Source organism: Chenopodium album, chromosome 14, assembly GCF_948465745.1.
Source record: "Chenopodium album chromosome 14, dcCheAlbu1.1, whole genome shotgun sequence".
NCBI classification, from domain to species: domain Eukaryota; kingdom Viridiplantae; phylum Streptophyta; class Magnoliopsida; order Caryophyllales; family Amaranthaceae; genus Chenopodium; species Chenopodium album.
The window spans coordinates 48,573,940-48,600,540 of record NC_137847.1 but is presented as its reverse complement, the minus strand read 5'-3'; the positions used below and the strand labels follow the sequence as shown (position 1 = coordinate 48,600,540).

The 26,601-nt window shown below is 34.1% G+C and overlaps 2 protein-coding genes across 2 annotated transcripts; both read right to left on the bottom strand.

Moving 5' to 3' along the window:
• Window positions 1-780: 780 nt before the first annotated feature.
• LOC145578223 (linoleate 13S-lipoxygenase 3-1, chloroplastic-like) lies at window positions 781-8,199 on the bottom strand. Its single transcript, XM_081635581.1, has 9 exons — window positions 7,869-8,199; window positions 7,254-7,510; window positions 5,949-6,234; window positions 5,528-5,860; window positions 5,205-5,287; window positions 4,894-5,001; window positions 4,270-4,565; window positions 2,926-3,192; window positions 781-1,540 (listed from the first exon to the last, which is right to left on the bottom strand). Exons 1-9 carry the CDS (start codon window positions 8,197-8,199, stop codon window positions 781-783), a joined length of 2,721 nt encoding a protein of 906 aa, XP_081491707.1.
• Window positions 8,200-17,375: 9,176 nt separating this feature from the next.
• LOC145579408 (putative hexosyltransferase MUCI70) lies at window positions 17,376-26,484 on the bottom strand. Its single transcript, XM_081636656.1, has 9 exons — window positions 25,627-26,484; window positions 24,670-24,915; window positions 24,341-24,548; window positions 24,118-24,227; window positions 23,839-24,038; window positions 22,336-22,439; window positions 19,908-20,095; window positions 18,595-18,794; window positions 17,376-17,887 (listed from the first exon to the last, which is right to left on the bottom strand). Exons 1-9 carry the CDS (start codon window positions 25,895-25,897, stop codon window positions 17,645-17,647), a joined length of 1,770 nt encoding a protein of 589 aa, XP_081492782.1. The 5' UTR covers window positions 25,898-26,484; the 3' UTR covers window positions 17,376-17,644.
• Window positions 26,485-26,601: the final 117 nt, after the last annotated feature.

The window sequence follows — 26,601 nt, the reverse complement described above, 5'->3', positions numbered from 1 at the left end:
CTGCAATTTGCAAAATGTAACTTTAAATGGCTGCAATTTGCAAATTTTCCTATAAAATATTATAGTTCATCAACTACTCTGTATTATTGATAATTATTTGAAGCTAACATATTTTTTTTGGTGTTTAGAGAGCCACAAAGACAGATGATGAGGATCGATCCCAAAATCTATGTAACCGGATTGAAAGCTCTAACCACTTAAACTAACCCTCACTCTCATTTATTTGAAGCTAATATATATATATATATATATATATATATATATATATATATATATATACATATATATGTCTCTGTGTGTGTGTACGTAATACATTAGAACTTTAGAAATTAATTATAGAAAATGGGTAAATACGAGTTTATCTGTCAGATAAACGAATTTTTGTTAATCCGGTGACATTTTTATAAATATATTGAAAAAGCGTGGTCATTTATCAAGTACTTTTGGTAAGCTGTCCAATTACTGTTTGCAACTTGCATTTAGGAAATTACACATGTACCCCTCAATTAGTACATATATGAAAAGACGCATGCACCCCTCCACTGATACTTGAAACGATGATTATACTCACAGATAAACAAAAGTTAATTGTTAAACAACAACCATTACAATTAACTGGGTACAACTCATAGAAAATGATCACTCGTTCAACAACAATTAATTGTTAAACATATACATAAGCATAAAGTAAGTATCTAATTCAGGATACACTAAACAATTACAAGCTAATATTTAACAAAATTATTAACATATAATCAGTTAATAGTAATCACAATTAAGTCACAATGTTATACTATTAGGAACCCCTTGAGAGGTAACTCCTGGTCCTGAGCTTGGCACAAATAACTCATATGGTGTAACACCAGCTCCACATCTATTCCTCAAATTCACATCACCATTCCTCTCCTCGATTACTCGTTCGATTCTCTTCATCTCCATAGAAAATTTATAGAATGCTTCAACAATCTCAGGATCACCTGACCAAGCTGATAGGTCTCGTTCACCTAAGTACTCCTCGTCAGGTGAATGTGCGGAGAGTATATCAACTACGGCTATAAATCTAGTCGCTTGGGCTAAACTCGGCAATGATGCAAAGAAGTACGCTTGTGGATTAGCCATAAATTTCTTATACTCTACTGGATCATAACATTGATGTGGTACTAGTCGCCTCATTAAGGGTGGACGCGTAGGAATGTACCCGCCATATGGATATTGCCCGAAGTTAAGGGCAGCATGTTGCGCGGAGGCTACCCAAATGAGTATGGTAAGAATTGAGGATAGATCGTCTAGTGTATTGAGCTTCGGCCACCAATTAGCATGTCGAAGATCTTCGTGTCCAACGTTGATTGATTCATTGTACCAACTCTGGAGTTCAATGTCTAATTGGATTTGTTGTGAATCAGTATAGTAGTAGTTGACGTATGTTTTGACTAGTTCTTCGATTGCGGACCATATTAGAAGTCCGTCATTTGCATATGGGTAGTCTTCGATTAGTAATCTTAGCCCGTGGGGTTGAATTGGATCCGATATCGCTACTCCCCTAAAACCATTGAAATATGAAAAAGTTAGTTATAACTTATAAGTAGAGCAACGGAACATAAATTATTTGAGCATCTTTAAAGGAGAATTTTGAAGCGCTAATTATTATAAGGAAATTTTGTTTTTTACCACCTCACAAAAACACGAAAATCTCTTTTACCACCTCCCAAAAAAAGTATTTTACTTTACCACCTCATAAAAAACACGAATATAGGTTTTACCACCACTTAACGGTTTCCATCCAAAAATTCCGTTAAGTGTGGCCCACAGTAACACGTGTCAGCATTTTATTTGTTAAAAAAAAAAGAGAAATTAAAAAAAAAAACAAAAAAAAACCTAAAACTACTCCGGCCACCACCGCGGCACCACCCCCGCGCCACCGCCGCCTTCCCCCCCAACTCACCACAGCACTCCCCGAAACCACCACCTGCGTCGCACCACCAGCCCCAACCCACCTAAACCCTCCCCCTCCCTTTCCCGCAACCGTAACACCCCCAAAAACCACCAAACCCAAAACCCTCCTTCCCTAATACGGTCACGATTTCGGCCACAAATGGCCGAAATCGGCCGGTTTTAAGGCTGAGTGGCCTTAACCGGCCGATTTCGGCCATTTGTGGCCGAAATCGTGGCTATTTTGGGGGGATTCGTGGTCATTGAGGGTTGTGGGTTGGTGGTTTTTGGGTCGATTGCGGTTGCGGGAGATGGAAGGGGGCGTTCAGGTGGGTTGGAAGAGGGAGGGGGTGGAGTTGCGCCGCCAGTGGTAGGTTCGGGGGGTAGTTGTGGGTTAGGTGGTGGCGTGGTGGTGGCGCTGTGGCGGTGGCTGGGTAGCTTTAGAGTTTTTTAATTTTTTTTTCTTTTTTTTTTATTTTTTTCTTTTTTTGGCCAATAATAGCACGACACGTGGCTTTATGGGCCCACTTAACGAATTCTTAAACGGAATCAGTTAAGTGGTGGTAAAACCTATATTCGTGTTTTTTATGAGGTGGTAAAGTAAAATACTTTTTTTGGGAGGTGGTAAAAGAGATTTTCGTGTTTTTGTGAGGTGGTAAAAAACAAAATAGCCTTATTATAAATGTACGATTTTGAAGTTAGTTTTTGAAAAATGTTTAGTATGCTAAATAAATTACTTTATTGGAGGAAAGTCTAACCACATACAAATACAACACGTATTGTTCCTTTATAAAATTGGTCGATTAGTAATAAATGGATGTGTGGACGTATAACCCACCGTAGTTATGTTATTCCTCTGAGGCTAATAAGTGGATGTATAAAATTGATCGATCAGTAAAATCTAAGAACTTTTCTAAAATGTAAAGAAAAATATATGGTATAACAACAAATTTGAATATAGTACGTACGACCGTACATAGTGGTTAAATAACTCACCTTCGAATAAGATCGGAGGGAAGAGCTTCTAAATCAAAGCGCCACCAATCGTGGTACGCAGCACAGGGCAACAACATCGAATATTTTCCGGTAGTGAAATCATTCTCAATGATCCCTCCAGCATTAATAAGCGTCTCACGAGCCATTGCATTGACTTGGAGAGTATATTTCATGTGTGGATCAAGAAGCTTGTAAATTGGATGCATCACACTCAACTGTCGATGAGCTGCTATGATAAATGGTTCTATGCATGCATGGGTTCTCAACCTACATATTTTATCAAACAACCATCAATAAATCAAAGCCTTAATCTCATAAGTGGGATCGGTGACATGAACCAAATTTTATCAAACGACCAAATGAATATAATTAATTAATTCTGCAAGTTGTCAGGTTTCGTTATTATTTTTTAATTATGATCTAGATTGAAAACTAGTTTTTGGCCTGGGCAATGCTCCGGGTCATTATATGTATATTATAAATGAGATTTTATAATTAAAATTATGTGATAAAATACAAATTAAATATAGATTAAATTAGTTACATTTGTTGTAAATAAAGGAGTAGTCTAGTATAAACAATATAAAATTATTTAAGTAAGATCAAAAAGATAATCTCACAAACAATGAAACATTATCAGTGTATCGTGATACAAATCATTGACTTGAAAACGAATTTCTAGTGCAGCCAAGGTGCTCAATTAGGGGGTTATGTGAGTTATTAATCAAGGGAATAATGGTAGTGATTAATCACCTTAAACATTGTCTTAAATTAGGGTTATAAGAATTACTTAAGAAATGACTTGACGTCACATCATCTGCCTAGTTATAATGACACGAGGCGAGCTCATGTCTTCTCATTGAGTTTTAATATATATATATATATAGATGTGTTAAATAACAAGGTCCATTTATTGGCCGGTGGTAATAAATGGTGGCATAGATAGGTAATAAATTTATATTTAATTTTTTTTCATAAGCATCAAATTTCAATATGTATTCCCTATATACCTCAATTTTTTTCATACATTTTCAGTCTCATCCATTTTGTCCTTTCAAAAGTGGTGAGTGGTACAGAAATTTAAGAAGATTAACACTCTTGGGACAAATGAAATTCCACTACCAATGTAATGGACTTACATGATCTTTAATTATCAAAATTCGTTACCATGTTCATGATTTATTTTTATACTACATCTGTTTCTTATATTTTGCAACTTTGAATTATTTTATATCTCACAAATAATACTTTAAAGTTGCAAAAAATATAAAATAGAGGTAGTAATTGCCTAGGTACCAAACTGACTGTACCATTGGTGGTGTAAGTAGCAAATTTATTACATACCAATGGTTGACTAGTTGATGAACACCCGCATCATTAGCACAAACATGGGCTTTTGCAAGCTGCCAAAGCCAATTGGTGGTGGCATCAACAGGAGGAGTAAGAATCTGCTTCGTCGTTGCAACACCATGTGTTCGACTTAACTCGATAGCAATAGGCTTCAATGTCCCCATCTCTGTTAGAAAGAAGACGGTACGAGTTGCATGTGCTTTTCTCCCACTTTGGCTATTGATCTCATCAAGAAAGGGGAGGTATGTATCATGATAGTCAAGTATGAACAATTTGTTCTCATCTATTGCCTGTAAATATGTATATATATATAGTCATCAGTACCTTTCTTGTTACTAGCAACTTCGATCTTACAATTACAGGCCAGATTTGATTTTTATGGCTAGGGTTTAAACTAAAATTCCAATGAATATACCTATGAGCTTTATATGCTATGTAACATAACTAATAAAAACATGTCCTAACATAATATTTTAACGTAAACACTTAACTTGTGTTGCTTTTGAAAATGTACTTGTTACAAGGTTGAGGAGTGACGTGTTACATTATATAAGGGTACGTGACATATTGTGCAACTTAATAATAGCAACGCTGTGAATTGTTTTTAGTTTACAGTACCTTTTGCACAGGAAGTCCATTGAGATTGCTTATGATATGTTCTTCTGTGAGTGCTGATTCTAGAGGCCCATATATGGATGGGTCAAGTTTGCTTATCGGCGGATATACCTGAAATGAAAAAAATAAAATAAAATACACACACATAAATATGATAGTTTTCATGTACTACCTCTGTTACTTTTTAGTTGCATCTTTAAAATATTTTATGTCTTACAAATAATACCTCAAAGTTGCAACTAATTTAATATATAATGGAGGCAGTAGCACTTTTAGTGGATACCAAAACTATGCTCATAATACTACCAATTTACCGTAAGCTTTTCTATATTGAGTGAATTCATGCCTGCAATTGGTTGACGCCCAAATTCATCATCCCTCAAGACGAAACTGTCCCCTATAAAGAACCAAAGAATGAATCGAGGTTATGAAGACAATCATAATAATATATCACGCAAAAGAATTGATGTTAATGAGTCAAAACTAAATCTATCTTAACGGAATTTTATCTGATTTTTATTTTTTTATTTTGTCACACTTACTAATTTCACTTACATATCAATCTATGTATTGTAATCGGATTAGGAAATGTATTAAAATACCTCCTATTTGAGATGTTTAATTCAATTACACTTACTCGGAATAGCCTTTGGAGGATCGAATTTGAAGTTATCATCTAAGAGCTCTTTAGAGATCTTAAACGCTTTGATCTTGAAAAGTGGCAATGATGGGTTTCCCTGAGTTTTCAAGTGTTGTTTGTACAAAGAGTTAATATCCAAGTACGACCCTTCGAAAGCATCCCCATTTTCTCTTTCTTCAGATATCATACAAAGCAATTGTGGAATTACATTGCGCACTCTCCCCTTATTCTGGCGCATCTCTAGAGCCATTTTCTTAGACTCGCCAAATTGTTCATCTCTTGGTACGTACATTGGAACACGAGCACTCACGGGACTCTCTGCATTTAAATCTACTAGGGAAAAAAAAGCACTATGTCAAGTTGTTAGGTAATGTAACGTATAGTTATATTTCAAACAACCACTATAAATTTTTCAAACGTAGAATGAATAATACTGAATATTGATAGTTATGAATATGTAGCATACCAATCTTGGTTGGAGGGCGGCCGGTTCGGCACCTTCTAGGATGTGGGTTGTTTTCTCCACCGAGGGTAGGCCTAGCATGTTCCATTCCTTTGTCTGGATCCCCTAAATCATTGTAAGTATCATAGTCGTAAACTCTATCTGATACTCTTCTCGTTCCGTTTCCGTCTCCTCTTAGTTCCATTAGTTCTTTTTCTCGCAGTAATTGAAGTCCTCTTGGTGTCTTATTTGGTAAAAATACCTGTTCAACCAAGTTTATAGAGTTTAAAGTTACTAGTTTACAGCTATTTCCCCTATAATCTTGGTACATTTCTTAAATTAGTGGCAATTTCCTGTTTATCTCTATAATTGCTTTAAAACGTCAATCTAGAGGTACTCTTGGTATTTCCATCTATCATTTAAATTGGAGATTCGTCGATCATTTTACCTATGTGATGACATGTTCATAAGCCCACGTTGACGATGACTAAGCTGAACACGTAAGACAACGGAGTTAACGCCAATACCTTCCATTAACTCACTTTACCTTCTTCATTCTCTCTCCTCAAAGCTTCCTACCTTCATTCATCAATGGCAACTACATAGAAACACCACCTCCACCTTTCTCTATCCACCAGTCTCCACCCACCGTTCACCAACACCATATTTTTGGTCACCCCCATCCTTTGGGGTTAATCAAGCCCTTAATTTCACCTTTTATTCTTAGAGTTTTCGTTTAATTTGACGGCAAAGCCGCCGAAGGTGGTGGTATCGGTGGACAGTTTAACGGAGGTAGATAGTAGTGTCGGTGGACATGATGAATTGAAGTGGTGTCGGTGGTAGCTTCAATGGAGGAAATAAGTGTCGGTGGTTGCTTCAATGGAGCTTCAATGGATTAAATAAGCGGCGTTTATAAATCGCTTGCCTACTTGTCTATTATATGCGCAGCTGACTCATCACGATCTAACTCCAAATCCTGAGTTGGCGAAATAGCTTGACAAACGAAAGCAATTAAGGAGATTAACTGGGCATCCCTCATAAATTAGACTCTAGTCCAATGCATATATTATGACCATATACTACATACACTAGACCCGAAAGCATATATTAAGACCAAATAAATACTATACTAAATCTCTAGCACGGATGCGCCATGACTACTGACTAGTGTGTTCAGTGAACATCTTTTCCACAAATAATGACATGCCAAATTGTGCATCACATGTGCCAGACCCAACAAATACATACGAAGTATAAAAGTTAATTTAGAATGCTCCATACCTTATCAGAGAAGAAAATGCGTCTTTTTGGGTATATCTTCTGAGGTTGAATCCAAGAATTGCATTTAAATAGAACAATTCCTTCAAACCTAATGCTTTCCAAGAAGAACTCTTTTTCGTAGTTGTTGCTGACTAAAATTGCTCCAGGAACACCAAAATTAGCATCCAACAACAATTTAATTTTATATGTCAATTTATTTCTATCACTACGTATACTTGAATCTTGCCATTGTAACACAGTTTCCTTGCTTACTTTTGCTTCCATTATGTTTTCTGCAAATGAAGGGTGGTATGAAGATAGTTTAGCAAGGAAATGTAAAACAAATTTATAGATTTGAGCCCATGACCTACCTTAGCTTCTTGTCACACTCGCTCTTGATATCATGTCAGGTAACCAATTCAACAGAAAAATTAAATGATTAATTCAAGCTTCTAATTGGTTTAATTTTACTTGATAGAATACATAACATAATATTTCTGGGCCTCAATTACTATCTTAACTTTTAGTTGGTTTTCAAAAGCTTCTAAAGTTTATTGCTGACAATTGAGGCCCAAAGATATGTTATATACTCTATCAATACTCTATCGCTAAAACAAACTAGGTGGTTTTATTTACCTGATTCAGTTTCCGTACTGACTAGCTGGAGAGTGACACCCCCGTCAACTTTCGTGGATCGTTTATCATATACCAGAGCATTCATCCAACTTAACCCAACCTCGCTCAAATGATCCATCTTACTCTTCCTTACAGTTACTTCTACAATAGTCGGAAACGCAGCCACTTTAGTTGTCACGGCACCCTCATCGTCGTTATCAAACACCAGAGCAGCACTTGCATTCAGTGTTCGTCTTCTCATCTTTATATTTAGCCTTGTCTTAGAACAATTGCCAAATAATCTTGAGCTCAAAAATAGTTCACCATTGGTAGTTCGCTCAAATTTTACCATGTATTTTTGCTTGATTATCAACTTTCGTTGAGGTAAATAAAATTGGGATATTAAAAGTTATTGCTCTCATGTTTTCGCAGCTCTTTGCATGCATACCTTACATTCAAGAATTGTTCACTTAATAATATTTATAAGGGAAAAACCATAGCTATATACTGGCAAATCAAAAATAGTACGTGTTATTTCTGGTGTGTCTCTTAATTTATTTTTTTGCAAAAATATTTTTTTGGGAAACAAATGTCATAAATAAAATATTAGAAAAGATTTAATGTATCTTTTCACAATATATATTGATGCATATACTTAGTAAAAATTAAAAAAATTCAAATTCTAAACATAATTTGTGACAGATAGTGTTACGTACTACTTTACCATTAATAAAACAAGGATTTTTTTAAAAAAAAAAATCTTTGTATTTTATTATGTATGAAAAGCTTGTCAAGAAAGCTTTGAAAAAATATTTGGAAAAATTGTGAGGAATATTATGACCTTTGCCCGATCTTCCAAAAATAAAACGACCTTTTGATTATTCCCTAATAAAACGACATGACACTGATCTTCCATAAATAGGATAAATGATCGGTTACCTATTTCTTAGGTTAAGAAAGGACATGTGTCGCATTGTAATTGGTTGAAATATTTTATTTTAATTTTTACATTTATTCTTTTTTTTTAAAAAAAAAAGAAAAATTAGATTTATAAATCCCAACTTTGGGCGATTTATTTTTAAAAGTCCCAACTTCGCGTTATATTAGAAAAATCTCAACTTTCATACCCATTTACTTTTAAAGGTCCCAACAGGTTACCAAACCTGCTAATACAGGTAATAATCCACGTGTCAACATTCTATTTGTCAAAAAAAATTAAAAAAAATCAGAAAAATAAAAAAAAATAAATAAAAAATATCCAGCAGCCCACCACCCCATCCCCCACCCCCCAGAAAACACCCCATCCCTCGCCGGAAAACTTCCCCCACCCCCGAAACTCCCTCCCCCGTGCCGGAATGATGCCGGCCAGGCCCCCCCGGTCGAAATCCCCCCATTTCCTTTCCCCACCCTCGAAAACCTCCCAAAAACCCAAAACCCTCCCGTTAAACCCCCCCCCCCCAACTAAACCCTTAAAACAGCACCCCTGCACGGTTTCGGCGTTGGGGGAAGGGAGGGGGTTCGTTTCTTTTTTTAATGAGTGTTTCGTTTCTTTTATGCATAAGTATCGATATAGATATTAAATCAATAATATATTTGATTATCAATAAGGTGTAAATTCTAATAATGAAAATAAATAAAAATGTAAAAATCATTTTACATTAAACAAACATGGAAATTTTGGATAACTTTTTTTTAGTTTTGGTAAAAAAAAAAAGATGGATTGTAACGTAGGCAAATGAAAGATAATATAATAATGTCAATCGTTTATTTATTTTTTGCGGGGCTACGATTGATTATGGCTCAAATTCGGGTTATTTCTTATACATTTATTTTGTTTTTTAGGTTATAATAATATCTCCTTCGAAAAAAAAGGGTTTATCTCCTTCGAAAGGCAAGGTTTTATTTATGCTTAAAAGGGTCTGTAATTGTGCGGGACTACGATTGATTATGGCTCGAATTCGATTACAAAATCAGCACAAGAATTTTCTTTCTCACTAAATTATGAAGCGGCGGCGACGGATTTACTCAAAAAGTTGTATGAGACAACGAATCGAGAATGTACCGAAATGTTATATCTATGTCTTTTGATTCTTAGTCCTTCTCCGATTAATTCTTGTTTGATTTTGTTAAGCTTGTTTTCATTTTCATTAATTGTCAATTGTAGATGATGTATGACTTAATTTAATGAAAATTAATATCCTCTAAGAACTTCTTAAAAAAAAAAAAAAAAAGATAATATAGGACTTTGACACATTGTACAACATTATTATATTAGGAAAATTTTACAATGGCTACAATGATATTGTAGTCATTGTAATATTTCAATCTCAACCTTTGGAATCAATACTAATATTTTAAATCGGGAAGTTGGAAGGACACTTGTCCACTTTCTGTTTTTTTTTTTCTTAATTTATCCTAAATTTGATATTAAATCTTAACCCTTCATAGAGTTGACTTATTTTTATTTTTTTTATATTAAAATAAATTAAAATTACTATAGTTTTTTTTTTTCTTGAATAAAATGAGTGATAATAATAGATCAATTACTTTTAAGAAAAGCCTTAATTATTTTCCCCAATCCTTTCTTTCATTGATATGTTTGATTCCGAATATTGACTTTAGTATGATGCATTTTGTTCTTTGTATAACATTGGTGTTGGGTGATATTTTGTTAACTTTTCAGGAAAGAAGATATAGAGTAATTAATTGTGGAGGATAAAGTATCTAATACTACCTCTGTTAATGGTTATCTGCAAACTTGGGGTATTATTTGTGAGACATAAAAAATTCCAAAGTTGCAGATAACCATGTTGATTTTCTGCTGTACAATTAATTGATATTGCGAGAATTGCTGGATTGATCAAAGTTAACCATGTTGATGAAACTGCTTCATTTGGCGATACAAACAAGGCCTTTTTTGAGAAAAAACCAACAATTATTTTTAAAATAAAACAATTAACTTTATTTTTACATAAATTGTTTATAATCAAACAAATAAATGAACAAGATTTATCCTTCAATTTTATTGTAGCATTTGAATAGTCTTTCTATTATACTCCGTATTATGTTTGTTGATAAATTTTGGATGGAATAATCAAAATTGTACAACTGTATTTGACATTTTTTTAAAAAAAAAAAAATGTGTAATTGTATGTGCTTGATAAACGTTTAGAAACTTTAAAATTTAAATTTAAATATTTTGTGTGTCACAAGTTCACGACTTTGATATGACCATTGTATTTTTTTATTTGAATAAACGTTTAAATTATTGAAGGCCTGAAAGGGGGACTACTCACAAAATTTTTGTGGTGTTAAATATTTGGCCTTCGTTATCAAGATAGATAATTGCAGATTTCAGATTTTCCATCATGTCAATCGTTTATTTATCTTATGCATGTACTATTTGTGGACTTTATCAATTAATTAAGTTGTTTTCATGCATGCATGATGTAAAACAATAAACATCAGCAAAACGAGTAAACAACACTTCATATTTGCGTACATAGTCCGGGGGCCAAATATGTCGTCTCATTAGTTTGTACCACTCCTCTAAACCATAAGTTTTCTACTTTTCTTCACCTTATTGTAACTTTTTTTTATCTAATACTTCCTCTGTTCTTTTTTACTCGACCTATTTCTTTTATTACGCTTGTCAATGTAAAACTTTAATTCTCCATAAGTAAAAAAATATAAAAGTTATAAATTATGATAATACTTATTTAGACGAATTATAAAAGATCCAACATGAATATGTTTTTCCTTACATATTATTCACAAAAGACAGTCAAAGAGGGATAGTGAATAGTGTAAAAGTCAAAGCAGGTCAAGTAAAAAAGAACGGAGTAAGTATGAATTTATTTTTTCTGATTTAACTTGATTATCTGATTTGACTAAATTATAATCTCATATTACGCTAATTTTTAAGAAAAATGAATTATCAAATTGGGTCTTATTAGACTTGTATTAATGTGTAGTTCATTAATATGTAGTTTTTATTCATTACGTAATAATTACTATATTTAGTTATACAAAATCACACATAAAACAATAAATCATGTTCATAAATTATTTTTCTTATCTAATCTATGCTAATTCGAACTTATTTTTTTCTGATTTGATCGAAAATATGTGATAAGGTCTTAAAATAAGATGAGCTAATCTTCATTGATCCACCTCTTCATTTTTAATGATTTTGTTAATCAAACCAAAGTAAATTGCCAAAATAATGTTTATGCATCCCCACCCTGCTTTCATTTAAAACTCCATTGGCCATGACAACCACCACTGCACAATTCTATTGCTTCCTCCTTTACGGGCCCTTACCCATGACATCTTCACAGATACAATCCACTATAATTAGTGAGTTTGTTTTAAAGACAATTAATCTTTTCATTTTAAAGACAATTTTCATAATAGTCAAAGTTGTGCATGGGACATATGCCGGCCATAAAAATGCACTACCTGTTTAGATATAGAGGGAGTAATACATATTATTGCAATGTACTGTGTGTGGCACAGGAGCCGGTTCAACGTAAATTGTCTTTAAAATGAAAAGGTTAATTGTTTCCGAACCTACGAATTATTGTTGACCCAAAGCCAAGTTTAGTGCATCTTCTTTATTGCGAAGCTGCATATGTAGTTCTGTATTGAAATCTTGGGGGTAGTTTCCACCTTATAGTAATGAAAAGAATAATATATAAGATGAGTGACTTCCTGAAAAGTCCTTATGTTGGTTCATGTAGCCGACCCTACTAATGGGATAAAGGCGTTTAAGCAGAAGAAGAAGACTCGGTTATACATGTGAAGTTGGCCAGTTGGGCATGCATGGGTTGGTCGTGTTTCCACAGATTGTGTGGACTAGCCAATGGGTATGGGCCTTGGTAAGGCCCATTGATTTTCATGTCAATTGCCCACGTGACAGGTCAGGTTTGTTATGCTCTTAGGCCCTTTAAGAATTTTAGAAAATCTTCTTATTTTTTTTTTATTTTTTTTTTTTATTGGTGTGTTTAAAAATAAGTATGCCTACTGGTGCTAAAAATGATATTTTAAAAAAGGCGCTCATGCATGCCCATAGTGTCTATAGGCATGCATGTTATGCAATGTCGAGCAATCAAGCTTTTTGTTAATAATTAGTTTCTTCGTTTTTTTTTAGATTATACATTTAATTTAAGCACATGTTTTAAGAAAAGAAAGAGAATGTTAAAGCAAGTGCGTATAGTGGGATTAACTAAAAACAAACTTCCCAAATAAAATACGCGACAACTAAAAAAGAACTTTCCAGAAAGAAATACTCTGTACACTTCAATTGAAAAAAACAAAGGTAGTAGATAACATGCGCTAGGTTATATCCTCATTTTTCTTGTGCTACCTACCTTATAACTTGGAGTAATTATTTCTACTAATAATAGACATTAGACTAGACATTGGCCGGATATCCAAAAAAAAAAAAAAAAAAAAAAAAAAAAAAAAAAAGACTAGACATTGGCCGTTATAAGTAATTTGAGTGTTTAGACGTCTCACTAGTACAGTTTAGATAATTGTCCATCAGTCCATATCAACTTCACAATATATTACTTAACTTAGAGTAATGTTTTATGTGTAACTAATACTTAGTCTAACCGTCATTATACCGTCTAAACAGCCTGCTGATATGGTTTCCAATCTTTGTAAACATGAATGAAAAAAAATTGAGTTTTCTAATATTTTAAACTCAATAGTTAAAACTTAAAAGCAATGTGAAAATGTGAAATGCAAGAATGTACTACTCGTAACAGTGTAAACATGAAGCAATGCACAATTGCACATACTAGTACAATTGTATTAATTCCTTACAACCTTTTATTGAATATATAATATATTAGTACATAATCAGATCCAATGACAAGTTGGCTGCGCCAGGTCATGGCTACTTGAATCAATAAGTACATTAATATTATTTTACAGGCTATTTGATTGTACGTAAGTTGCTAAGTTGGGCCTTTTGTAATGTTTTTAAGCAAAAAAAAAAATCAGCTATTTGATTGTACGTCTTTGACATTGACAATAGTGCAGTGAGATATTAATTAACAATACATTTTAACGTGGTATGATTAATTACATTGCTTAACTGATCGAAGTCCTCAACATTTATTTCATAACGTTATGACTGAATGAAGATGCTAAATGATTAAGTAGTACATTAAACTATTTTAGTTGACGTTATATTGATAGAGTTGTCAATTTTTGACCCGAACTGTTAAATTCGACTGTTTCGAACCGATCCGAAAAAGAACTGACCCAACCCAATTTTTTCCAACCCGAAACTGAATTGAACCGAATTTGTGCGCACCGTTACTAACCTGACCCGTTATCAAGCCAAACCTTTACAACCCGAAATCGAAAGCAACCCAAACCGATTACGTCTAAATCCGATAGTAACCTGACCCATTTTAAACCGAAAACCGTTTAAACCCGGCAAAAATCCGATAACCCCTAAATCATTCCTACCCGTAACCCGTTGTGACCGAACCATTTATAATCCGTAACCCGTTGTGACCAAACCGTTTACGATCCGTAACCCGTTGAGACCAAACCGTTTAAAACCCATAACCCGTTATGACCGAGTCATTTACAACCTGTAACCCAATATGTTTATGATATGATCCGTTTCAACCCACTACTTGATAAACCCAACTTATTTATGATTTGACTTGATTATAACATGACCCGTTCCTACCTTTTATCTGACTAACTCGACTCGATAATCGTCCGACTTAATTTTAACCCGATATGATTTGAACTGAAACCCGCTTCAAATTGGGTAAACACGTTTTCAAACCAACCAAGTTCAATCCAAACCGATTATAACCTGAAACGATAATGATTGGACCCGATTTCACCTGATCTATTTTGAACCGAAACCCATTTTCAAACCGACCTAGCTTAACCCAAGCTGATTATGACCCGAACCAATTACGACCTGTCTTGATTAAGACCCAAACTGCTTTTAACCGAAACCCACTTTAAACGAGCTAAACCCATTTTCAAACCGACCCGATTCAACCCAAATTGATTTATAACCCGAACCGACTAGAACCCAACCCGATAAGAACCCGATCCGAATAGAAACTGCAATTAAAAAAACAAACCGAACTGACCCGATAATTTTCAAAACCGACCCAAACCGACCCGTTAACTATTTCAACCAGTTATAAACCGACCCGTTATAACCCGAAACTGATAAAACCAACCCAAACCCGAACTATTTACCCGAATTGAAACCCTTATATATTGACATTGATGGAGAAGGTAACTATTTATCATAAGAATATGGCCGCCCCTTTTTCTTTTTTTCTCTTCTCTCTCCTCTCTCTTCTAGGGTTTTAGTTTTCTTGGCCTTTTAGGCCGGAAATAGTCTAATTTTTTCGGAAATTAAACTATTTCCCACCCTTTTTCATTAATTCAATTTAGTTTTTCATTTTGGTTTGTTTGTTTTGTTTTGTTCTCTCCATCTGTGAGAGTCTATCCCAATTTTCTGGGTTTTTTGCAATTTTTATGGGATTTTGATTCTCATCCATGGATGAGAATTTTATTTTTAGGATTCTTATAATAATCGGGAAGGTGATTTGGATTCCTATGGATTTGGGATTTGTAATCAACCGGTCGATCAAAAGATCAGCGCAGATTGCGAATGTCTCAACTTGGAAAGATGCAAAGACATCGAAAATCATTGCTCGCGTCAAGCTTGAAGCGGTGGAGTATGAGCTATGCCAAATATGCAAATTAGGGCCTAAACTCATTGACTAAAATGAGCTGAGCTGAACTGAAGTGAACTGAACTTAACTTAACTTATTGATTAGTGATTTTTAACTACGAATTAATGATCTTTGATTATTTATTATTATATATATGTGTATATACAAATATACATATTAAAATATTTATGAAAAATATATTATATGATTAAAATATTTATGAAAAATATATTAAAAACATGGAACCCCAAAACATTTTAAAAACATGTACTGCCTCCATTTTTTTTAGTTGACACCGTTTGACTTTTACACTATTCACAAACTACACTTTGACTAGCATTTGTGATTTATAGCTACGACAAAACATAGTCAAGTGGGATCTTGTTTAAATCGTCTCAATGTATATTTTATTAATATCCACTTTTTATAATTTTACAATGTCGAGAATTAGAGATATTAATCATCAAAATAGTGCGTTGGCAAGCGTGAAAAGAGAAAGGGGTCAACTAAATAAAAATGGAGGAAGTACTATATAATAATAATAATAATAATAATAATAATAATAATAATAATAATAATAATAATAATAGTAATAGTATCGTAGTGTTCTTTGCTACAGGTTGGGTGTTCCTTTGTTCTCCATTTCAACACCATGTTCTACTTGCTCAAGGGTTTTTGATGGGGATATTTATGGGGATCATGCAGTGTCTTGTGCTGGGATGGTGGGTATTAAACATCGGCACAACGTTGTTCGTGACACCCTTGTTGATATTTGTTTTCGGTCTGGGATTTCTGCTCGAAAGGAGGTTAACGTTGGGTTGACTGGAGGGAACGACGGGGCTCTTCGTCCAACAGATGTGTTGCTTTATTCTTGGGATAGAGGCCTTGATGCATGTGTTGACTTGACGGGGTCTTCACCTTTGACACAATCGGGGTTGTCTGACTTCGTTCCCAGTCGTGTTGTGTCTGCGGCGGCTCAGCGGGAGCGGGACAAGTATGGGGCGCGTTGCAGGGCTATTGGCTATGGTTTTCTTCCTTTCTCCTTTTCTTCGTTGGGGGAATTAGAGAAGGATGTTGTTGCGTTGCTAAAGCGGGTTCAGGCGTTCGCTAAGACTCAGGATATTGGTGCTCGTGCAGCTGCTCACATCTTCAGCAGGATCGGGTTTGCTATAGCTAGAGGGGTGGGGGCCCAGATTGTATCTCGGCTCCCCACCAATTTCTTGTAAATTGATTGACTTTGTAGGTTTTTTCTAATAATAATAATAATAATAACACTAGTAATAATAATAATAATAATAATAATAATAATAATAATAATAATAATAATAATAATAATAATAATAATAATAATAATTATTATTATTATTATTATTATTATTATTGTTATTATTGTCGTTGTTGTAATATAAGCTTAAAAGTATGAAATTTGGCTTTAAATCATTAGCAATATCATTAGACATAAACTTATTAGAGCTGAGTTAAGCTGAGCTGAACTGAAAATAATTGTAGATGTCGTATGGCTATTATTTAATGAAATTTTACTTCCCGTTCAAAAAAAAAAAAATATACTGACATTGATGGAGTGACTTTGCCGCGTTTTATTTTTAATTCAGTGCAAATACAGATTGGGTTCATAACACGAAGGCCAAATAATTAGTCTAACTTGTATCAATACAAACACGAGCATACTGAAGAATTCCCCTGTAAATATGGTCAGATGATCAATTTCATGCTTTTCGCCATCAGCAGACGAAAATAGAGGGAGTATAAGATCATATATAGGTATAGGTAAGTGTGGAAACTTAAATGACAAATTTATTTAAAAAAAATGTGGTATCTTATATATACAAAAAAATTGAATAACAATTCCCTTTTGTTTCTTAGCTCTCTCTTTTTCTTTGGGAGAAAAAATAACAGTGATAGCTGTGTAAATGAAGATGATAAAGTACAACACTTTTCTTGAATTGGACCAAGCCCTGCGCAACGGAGCGTTTTCTCCTCTAATGCAGGGAAGGCGAAACCATACTATCTGTATACTTTGTTTGCCTAAACAAAATTTTGACCTCAATCTGTGCCTTTGACTTTGCTTACTTCAGTAGCTCCAACATCAACCTTGCGATTCCGTCTTCGACCTCTTCCTCTCCGTCGACTAGAAGAACTTTCGGTTCGAGTTGCTGGAGGTGGGGGAGGCAGCAAAGGAGGTGGAGGAGGCAGCAAGGGAAGAGGAGGGGGGATAGCAGCTGGAATATGACGTCGAGCACCTAATGCTGCTGCTTGCTTTTGCTTTAACACGTCCATATGGTAACCCTGATAAATCCAACTAAATTTAGAGGGAGCTATCCATAAATACAAGTAGAACAATGAACCACTTTTAAAAGCAAAAAACAGGATAATAGTGGTTCCTTGTATACACAAATTCTCTAAATATGTCTGTTTTTCATTGCACCACCCGTGTGTTTTAATTGCATCGCACTGAAATTTAACCATACTTCATTCCTTAATATTCAAAGTTTCTTTGAAAAACAAATTGATATTCAGAATTGATTAGTGAAATTTTGAAAACACAGGATACTTTCATCTAAAAAAATATATTTAGTGTTAGTGAGTGGTACTTTGTAGTTAATTAGATGTTAATCAATGTTTTAGTCACCCTCATTTTAAGCAACTTATAATCAAACAAGGAGATTTGTTGAAATATTAGCCCCATCGGATGGTAGTGGGAAGTATCTTGCTGAAATTCATTGATATTTTAGACAAAATTATCTTCCAAATAATTAGTGGCAATTGAAAACAAGGGATTTTTTTCACCTTTTAAAAGCTAGTGGGTAGTACATTGTAGTTAATTAGATGCTAATCAATCGATGTCATAGTAATCCTCATGTTAAGCAAATTATAATCAAAAAGGAATATTCATTGAAATTATGAATTATACAGTCCAATCAGATATGGTAGCATAACAGTAGCACAAAAACTTCCAGGCAAAATTGAGGTTGAAGCTGGAAAGAAGAGCTTACCTGAACAACAAAATTGCGCCTTTCACAGTCCAAGAACATGCTGACGGTCCAATCCACCTTCTTCCTAATTTTATCTCTAACGGTTGAGAAACTAATTTGGTCTCTGGAAGTAAATCGATCAACCTCATTGAACCATAGACAACTGAAAAGATCGGATATTGGGACATGCTCCCGTAATATAACACATCCTTCAGGGACATCTGGGAAACATATACAATGATTGAAAATGCATCAGCGTCCAAGTACTATCAGTCTGAGGATAACAGAAACTTCAAATTACCCTAAATTTTTGTGAACCCTAAAAAAAAAACCTACTATCAGTCTTGCTAAATTAATCTAAAATGTCACTGAGCATATTTACGTTTAATATAAAAATTATCATAACTTCTATATATTAACACATCCTTGTCAATAGGAGACATCCCATATACATGAGTGGTGGAGGCTATAAGACAATTTACAAGTATTTGTCAACAAAAAACTACTTGTTCATTCTATATTGTCAAATGAAGTAAATGGTTCTCGTTCTAACTTACACATAAAGAAAAGGAAAAAGGTGTATTTTGGTATCGTATGTAATTTTTAAAAAAGGGGTACCATGTAAATATTCCTTACATAAACAATCGATCATATATTACCTCCGTTCCTAGGTTCCATTTTCATTTATAACATTGAGTTGGTCATACTTTCTCTCATCCAATTTTCGTACTAATTCTTACACTATTACCACTACCAAGTCTGGGCCCCATATGCAACACTTCCTTTCCTACTTTTTACATAAACCCATGTATAAGTTATAACACTCCAATTTTTATTACATAAACCCCATTTACACAATCTTTCCTATTTTTCTTAGACATGTCCCACTTGATACACTCTCTCCTACCCTCTCCGGCCATTGCGCAAATAGCAACCATAACAAACTCAAAGGAATGGAGGTAGTATGAAATCATACAGAAATAGGAACTAAATTTCATTCAATTTCTAGAATGAGGAAGAAAAAGGGATGAGACATATTCTTACAGAGGATATAAGAAGAGGAAGATTGTTCATTTAATTATTGTGAAGAAGTATGGACAGTAATTTGAGACATCCTAGGTACATCAACTCACAGATATCCATAAGTGAAAACGAATTTTCAAAAACACCTCAATGTCATTTTGATAATCTTAACAGTTTCCATTAATTAAAATCCAAAATATAAGTAGCATCTATACATTTCAAACTGCTATGTATCAGGGAGTTCAGAACAATAACAATAACAATTATAATAATAAATAAAACGTAAAAGAGGACACCACTCTTAGTCTTACCACTGGTTATGGGAAGCTTAGCCAAAGTATAGGGTGTCAATCCTTCATTTTTGTAAAAATTAATCTGGAAATCAATGGAGGCATTGTCATACTTCGCAGCAGCTTTGTTCGCTTCAGCTTCCTCAAATACATCGAACCGTTTATAATGTCTGGATATTGCAAAAGAGGCATTCTGTCTCCACAAAAACCTACAATGAAATTAAGACATATTATATTCAAAATTATAGTATCAGCTAATTCAAAATCAAAAGTTGGTAGTCAATACACTAAAGCAGCAATTATGAAAGAACATTGGATTAACCCTGCTCACACAGTCTTACACCAGGTAATCATATTATAAATTTTCGAATTCCTCGTTGAGTTTTATATCTTAAATGTTTCAGATCTTTACATCTCCTAGATGGTTCAGACCTTCAATGAATTAAAAAAAGACTTGGACCAACTTCAGCTAGATCAACCCATAAAGTTGCACTATATAGTGACATTTCCAATCATTGCCTTAAAATGAATAGGGACGAAGAGAGATACTATTTGTTTCAAAACCATGATCCAACTTACCACCCAAAAAACAAAACCATGATCCATATCATTTTCCACTTTCTAAATTATCTCAAAAACTCACCAGAGTTCTTTCCAAGCAACATAACTCCAACAATAAAGATACTATAAAGGGTCTTTTTCTTTTTATTGAGACCTTGAGTTTAATATCTCCATAAAGAACTTAAATTAAGCCTTTTCATACGATTTAAACCCAAAAATTACTAGCTCTTGCTTGCAAGTAGTGCAACCCATATCAAATATGCAAATTGTCCTCTCCTCAGCCTCCATCTCCCTTGTAATTGAGGGTTTTTTTTTTAACCTGCCAATATTAAGGTTCCTTTTGTATCCTAATATATCAAAAGACTTTGCGCTGATTGCAAAAGATGTATGGAGTAAGTATGGAAGGTGAAGATATAACGGCTAAAAAATTAATAACCTAGTTTTGGTATCTGTTTGGACTAGGGGTGCTAACAAGCCAAGCAGACTCCAGCTCGGCTTGCAACTCTTTGATTTGAACACGAGCCCAATTTTGAGCTTCCAGATTCTCAAATCCTGAAATTTTCTTACCATAAAACTCAACTTGAGTTCAAATCTGTAATGCTTTTATATTTTATATATGCCCTCCATCCTCACATATAGTCTCATTTCACACCAAACTCTAATCCCTAAATAAAAGTCTCATTTAACCTTTATCTAATTATCAAACCAAACCATTTATCTTCTTCTTTCTTAAATTCAAATTTTATCAACTGAACCCCATTATCTAGTTTTTTACATTAATTACATTCACCTTTAATATATTTTTTTTTTATTCAAATTTGATCAACTGGACCCCATTATCTAGTTTTTTACATGGAATATATTCACCTTTAATCTATTAAACCCCATTATCTTATTATTTTGTTCACCTTCTAAAAATTTGTGAAAAAAGCAAATAGAACTACTTATTTAGGGATGGAGGGAGTAACTAAGTTTTTGTTATTATTGCTTTTGAGTTTTTCAACGATAATGTACATATCATTACTATCAACTTTCGTTCCTACTTCTTATATTATAATATCTTAAATACAATTGTTAATAATAATTTGAGCTTGCTAACGAGCTTTTCCAGTCAAGCTTAATTGTGCTCTGCCTCAAAAGGAAAACTCAAACAGCCAACAAAGCTCATTAACACCCCTAGTTTGGACATAAATATATTTCCTTTTTATTTTTCAAAGTCTCTAATTGATTCACTCATCACCAACAGCAAGCTTAGCTTGTCACAACCAATCTTCCATACCATTGTGGAGACTTCCACAGACATGTACTCAATGAGTCAAATTATCCACCAGATGGTATTTAACCACAATGTATTACAAAATATGTTTTCATCATCAAGGATAAATCCATGCGAAGTCAATAGGATCAGGTGACCAAGAACACGAACCATTACAAAAGACAAAAACAGTAAATAGATCATTCTCCGAATAACTACCTGGTTTTAAATTAAGAGAGAGTTAACAAGATCAGAATAACAAGTGTAGATGAAAGCTTGAATTTCAAAAAAAAAACAAATACTCTGTACTGGAATCTGACCACAGGAGAATGAATATCAAAGAATGCTGAAGTGTACCAAGTAGGTGTTTTCAACTAATCCTAACTGTCCTTGCCATTCAAATCATAAAAAAAAAGGGGGAGTTGGGGGTGGGGAGGGGGGTAGTGAGAAAAAGATATTAAAAAGAACAGAACTGAACTAAAGTTCACAAAAGATGCAGCAAACATGCAATTTGATGAAAACAATTCATCAGTATAACTCACTTGTGTAACACTGTAACACAACCAGATCATCTAAAATTGAATAGTTATAATAGATTGGATGTATACTGTCATCTGAAAATAAAGCACTCACCTTTCAAGAATTCGATACGGATCCTCTACAAGTTCAAGTTTTCCATCCACCCATATAGAATACCGAACATTAGGAAACATTCTGTGCAGCAGAAGCTTTGGAATCTATCAAGAAAGAGAATGATGTCAGAAACATAATCCCACTTGTCACTGATAAGTAAGGATAGTATCAAAAAGTTGCTCCATAACAGACAAAATAACAAGCACAACAATCTTCTAAGTTGAGCTAGAATACTGGAACATCAGCATACAGGATTACAGGCCCAGTGTTATGCACTGGGGAAAAAACAACAATTCGTCTTATAATATTAAACTAGTGTGTGGCCCGGGCGATGCTCCGGGTTATTTTTTTTAACACTTGTAATTGAATAGATAGGTTCATTTTTTATTATTTATTTATTCATTATTTGTTTATAATTTATAATAGTTTCTCATTAAACCTTTGAATAAATTATTTATTAAACAACTATTGAATAATTATATAAACATGTTCTTCTTGTAAAAAAATTATATAGACATGTCCTTTGTATATAATTTATAATATAATGAAAATAAAGACATAACTATTATATAAATCAAATTTATAACAATAGTTAATTTTTCTTGCTTTTATGTATTATCATAATTAGCAAATAATAGGATCGATTTTTTTTTAATAGAATTGCACTTATTAAATGTTCAGACCTCCATCCAATCCATATACTTGTATATTTATGAGTCAAGTATAAAAACATAATTAATATATGGATGAGATGGTAAGACATCTAATGCATATTTTTGTGGTTGTGAGTTCGAATCTCATAGAAGATATTTTTATTAGAATATGTTTATAGTTGAAAGATGACATGGTGAGGGTGCCAAGTGGCACATAAATGTTTTTAGGAACGCTTTTTAATACATAAGTATAGATAGTTTGTAATTGAGACTTCTATAAAATAGATAGAACCCAAGTATATACAACTTTTAGAGATAACCTTGCAACAGCTAGATATACCCATACGCCATATGGCATACCCCCACCATAGGCAACACTAATACTGCATTGTCAATTTGTCATTGTTATTGTTGCTACTGCCCTTGATTTATCAGTTAAATCTTCCTTACAGAAACAAAAGGTTGACCAAGTACAGAATTTCATTTCCGAATCATAGAGATTCCTTCTTGGCATCTGATTCAGCCTACTCTACGTAAATCCAGTCGCTTATAAGATGGGACCAAATGTCAATCATCTACATACTACCAAGAGAGTCTAAATCTAAGGTTAACCTAAATTCTCTAAAGCATTGCATTGTATTGGTGATCAATCATTTTGTAAGACATGACAATAATTACACAAATGTCAATGTCATACACACAGTGTTACAGCCAGTGTGAGCTAGTAAGAGATTCGAAACCGGTTTGCAATTTCTGCATCAATGGTGAGGAATTTCAAATAATATGCACATTTGAAGCTTAGCAACACACGACTAGTTAAAGAACAAGTATGAACCTAAAGATTAATTACCTTCCCATTACGCCTTGGATCTGTGTATGGAAGATTATGAACAACAACTATTCTCCATAATCCAACCCTCTTGCTTCCATCAAGAACACTAGCATTCTTCATAGCTGCTTCAGTTTCCTCATCCAAAAACATGAAGAAACAAACATTTCTTTTGGCATCTTCACTGGTATTTTTGGGCTGCTGTAGTATATCATAGTTCCCTGACAAAATAGATTTACTTAAACAGCAAGACCTAATATAGGAAACAGGCAACTGAAAGCCTACAAAACACAGCAGTACCAAATATTGCTGAGGCGACAACTATCCCATTGCACTGTTCCATATCAGCAAGATCAGCATCATCAATGTCAAATCCAGTCCCTCGGCCTGGTTTTTGTCCTTTAATAAAACTACAGATATATGATGCACAAGAATTACTCAAGTGTAGATTATAACTATGCGAAGAGGCTTACAGAAATATTTGGGCAGTTAAGTAAACCAGAATGGAAAGAAAAAAATGTACCCGCAGTGCACATGCATAGATTCCCTTATATCATAAGAATCATTTCTTTGCTTCAGAGAAGGATAGCCACCAAACTCAGAGCCTCCAAACTCAGTTTTATATGATTTCTCTTCATACACATATGTTAAATTGTGGACTGGGGAAAATGATGGTGCATCCGGCATTAATTCTATGGCTTGCTTCTGATCAAGGTAGCAAACTGGACAAGCTGAGATAGAAAAATAGAACTACTTACAAATCTAGCAGTTTGGTTTCCACAACAATACCAAGACTACATAGTCGGAAGGAATGACAATGACACAGAAATATCCCAAGGAAATCAAACTTACGCCGGGGCCCAGTTCTTTTCTTATCAGATGGTGGAGGTGGCAATGCAAAATGTTCACAAGGATTCCCGGGAGGAAGAGTATATCCTGTGAAATATCGCATAGCTCGCACCGCAGTAGCTAGCGAGGGTTCAATACTTGCTGATGTGCTGTTACTTGGAAGAGTGTATGCTTGTCGTGCACGATTTGCAGACGTTCTGTTATTAAATGTAATACTAGCAGGACCTTCATTTCCTCTGGAATCTTCGCCTGGAAAACCACCATGTCCAGTACATTAGTTGATTTTATATATCACTATTTAATAAGTGCCACTCAAACTCCAATGTCAGTAAGTGGTAGCCTAAACAGAAATACTTTGATCTTGCCATTATCAGGAACAAAAAACAGGTTAAGAAGTTAGAATCCCAATACGGCTGATAACCAACCAAGAACTACATTCCCATCACAAATCATCCATAAGATCAAGAAATTATAAGATCCTGATAGGAATTTTACATGGTGTCAGCCATACACAATATGTATGATGTAACTCTAAATAAAATCTAATAATCATGATAGGAATCCCAAAGCTGATTCATAAGGCTGTTAACTTTAGCACTGCACAATTGCACATGTATCTGATGCATCATGATCCGGCATCAATAATCACCACCAAAATCAAAAATCATCAAGGATCGTAACATCATCGCCTTCGAATACCCCGATTTCACATCATTAACTACTTGATATACAAGTCCTAAAGGATCAATCAATGCATGATCATCACCATTCATTAAGCAAAGTCAATCCACTTCCAATCAAATTTATAATCCAATCTCACATACAAAATTACACACAAACTTCAAACATAATCAAACAAAGTCAAATCAATTAATCAATCAGCAAAAAACCAACAATTCTACACAATGCAGGATCAAGAAAAACACATTCAAATAAAATACCAAGGTGAGAAAATCAAACCTTTGCCGACATATAGAACCCAAACAAAAACCGCCGCAGAAACCACACAAAGAAAGAGCATGCCAACCTTTTTCCGGCCAACAGTTTTGTAAAGCCAATGTAACATCCTCTCCTTTTCCTTCATCATCTTCACTGGTTTACGGGGCAGGAAAGACGGAGGCGGCGGCGGCGAAGGCGAAGGAGATTGATTTGGTATCAAATTATTGTGTAATTGTTGCAATGATCCATAACTTGCGGAACGCAAACCCAGACCCAATGAGCCTGCACTCATTGTGTCTTCTTCTTCCAATATTCAGGCTCACTTCTCATTGCCCTTATTTCTCTCCTCTTTCTCTCTCTAAAAATCAAAAACCCACCCCCAAATTTACTTAAATCAATCCAAAAAAACCCCACAAAATTCAACAATCAATCAAACCCACCTCAAATTTTAGTCCAAAGTTCCAAACTTTAATGCAAATTTGAGATCTCACTCAATTTTTCGGCACAACCCAATTTAGAAACAATCGATTTCCTGAATCTTTTATTAAACTAGCAAAAAAATCGAAGTGGGTATTTTGGATCAATGAATGTGAGTTGAAATTGAGTAAGAACCCACTTGAAAAAACAACCAGGAGAGAGAAATTTTGTACTCCAATTGACCAATCAATCACGAGATGTTGTCTAATTTAATCATATGATTGAAATTTTATTCTTTTTGGTAAAAGATAAAAATAGGGGATTTGAAATTTATATCTTGTGTCTGGGTTATTTTAGGGTTTATAAGATAACAAAAACAAATTTGGATGGATTTCGAAGATACAAATCTGAGAGGAGAAGAAGATGAAGATCACACAGCTTACAGCTCACGGTACAAATTATTTTTGGAGAGTATTTATTATATTTATATTAATATAGTATAAAATATTTTAAAAATAATAATAATAAAAAAAATTATGTAACACCAAAAATTAAAATTTATAACTAGGATATAGTTAC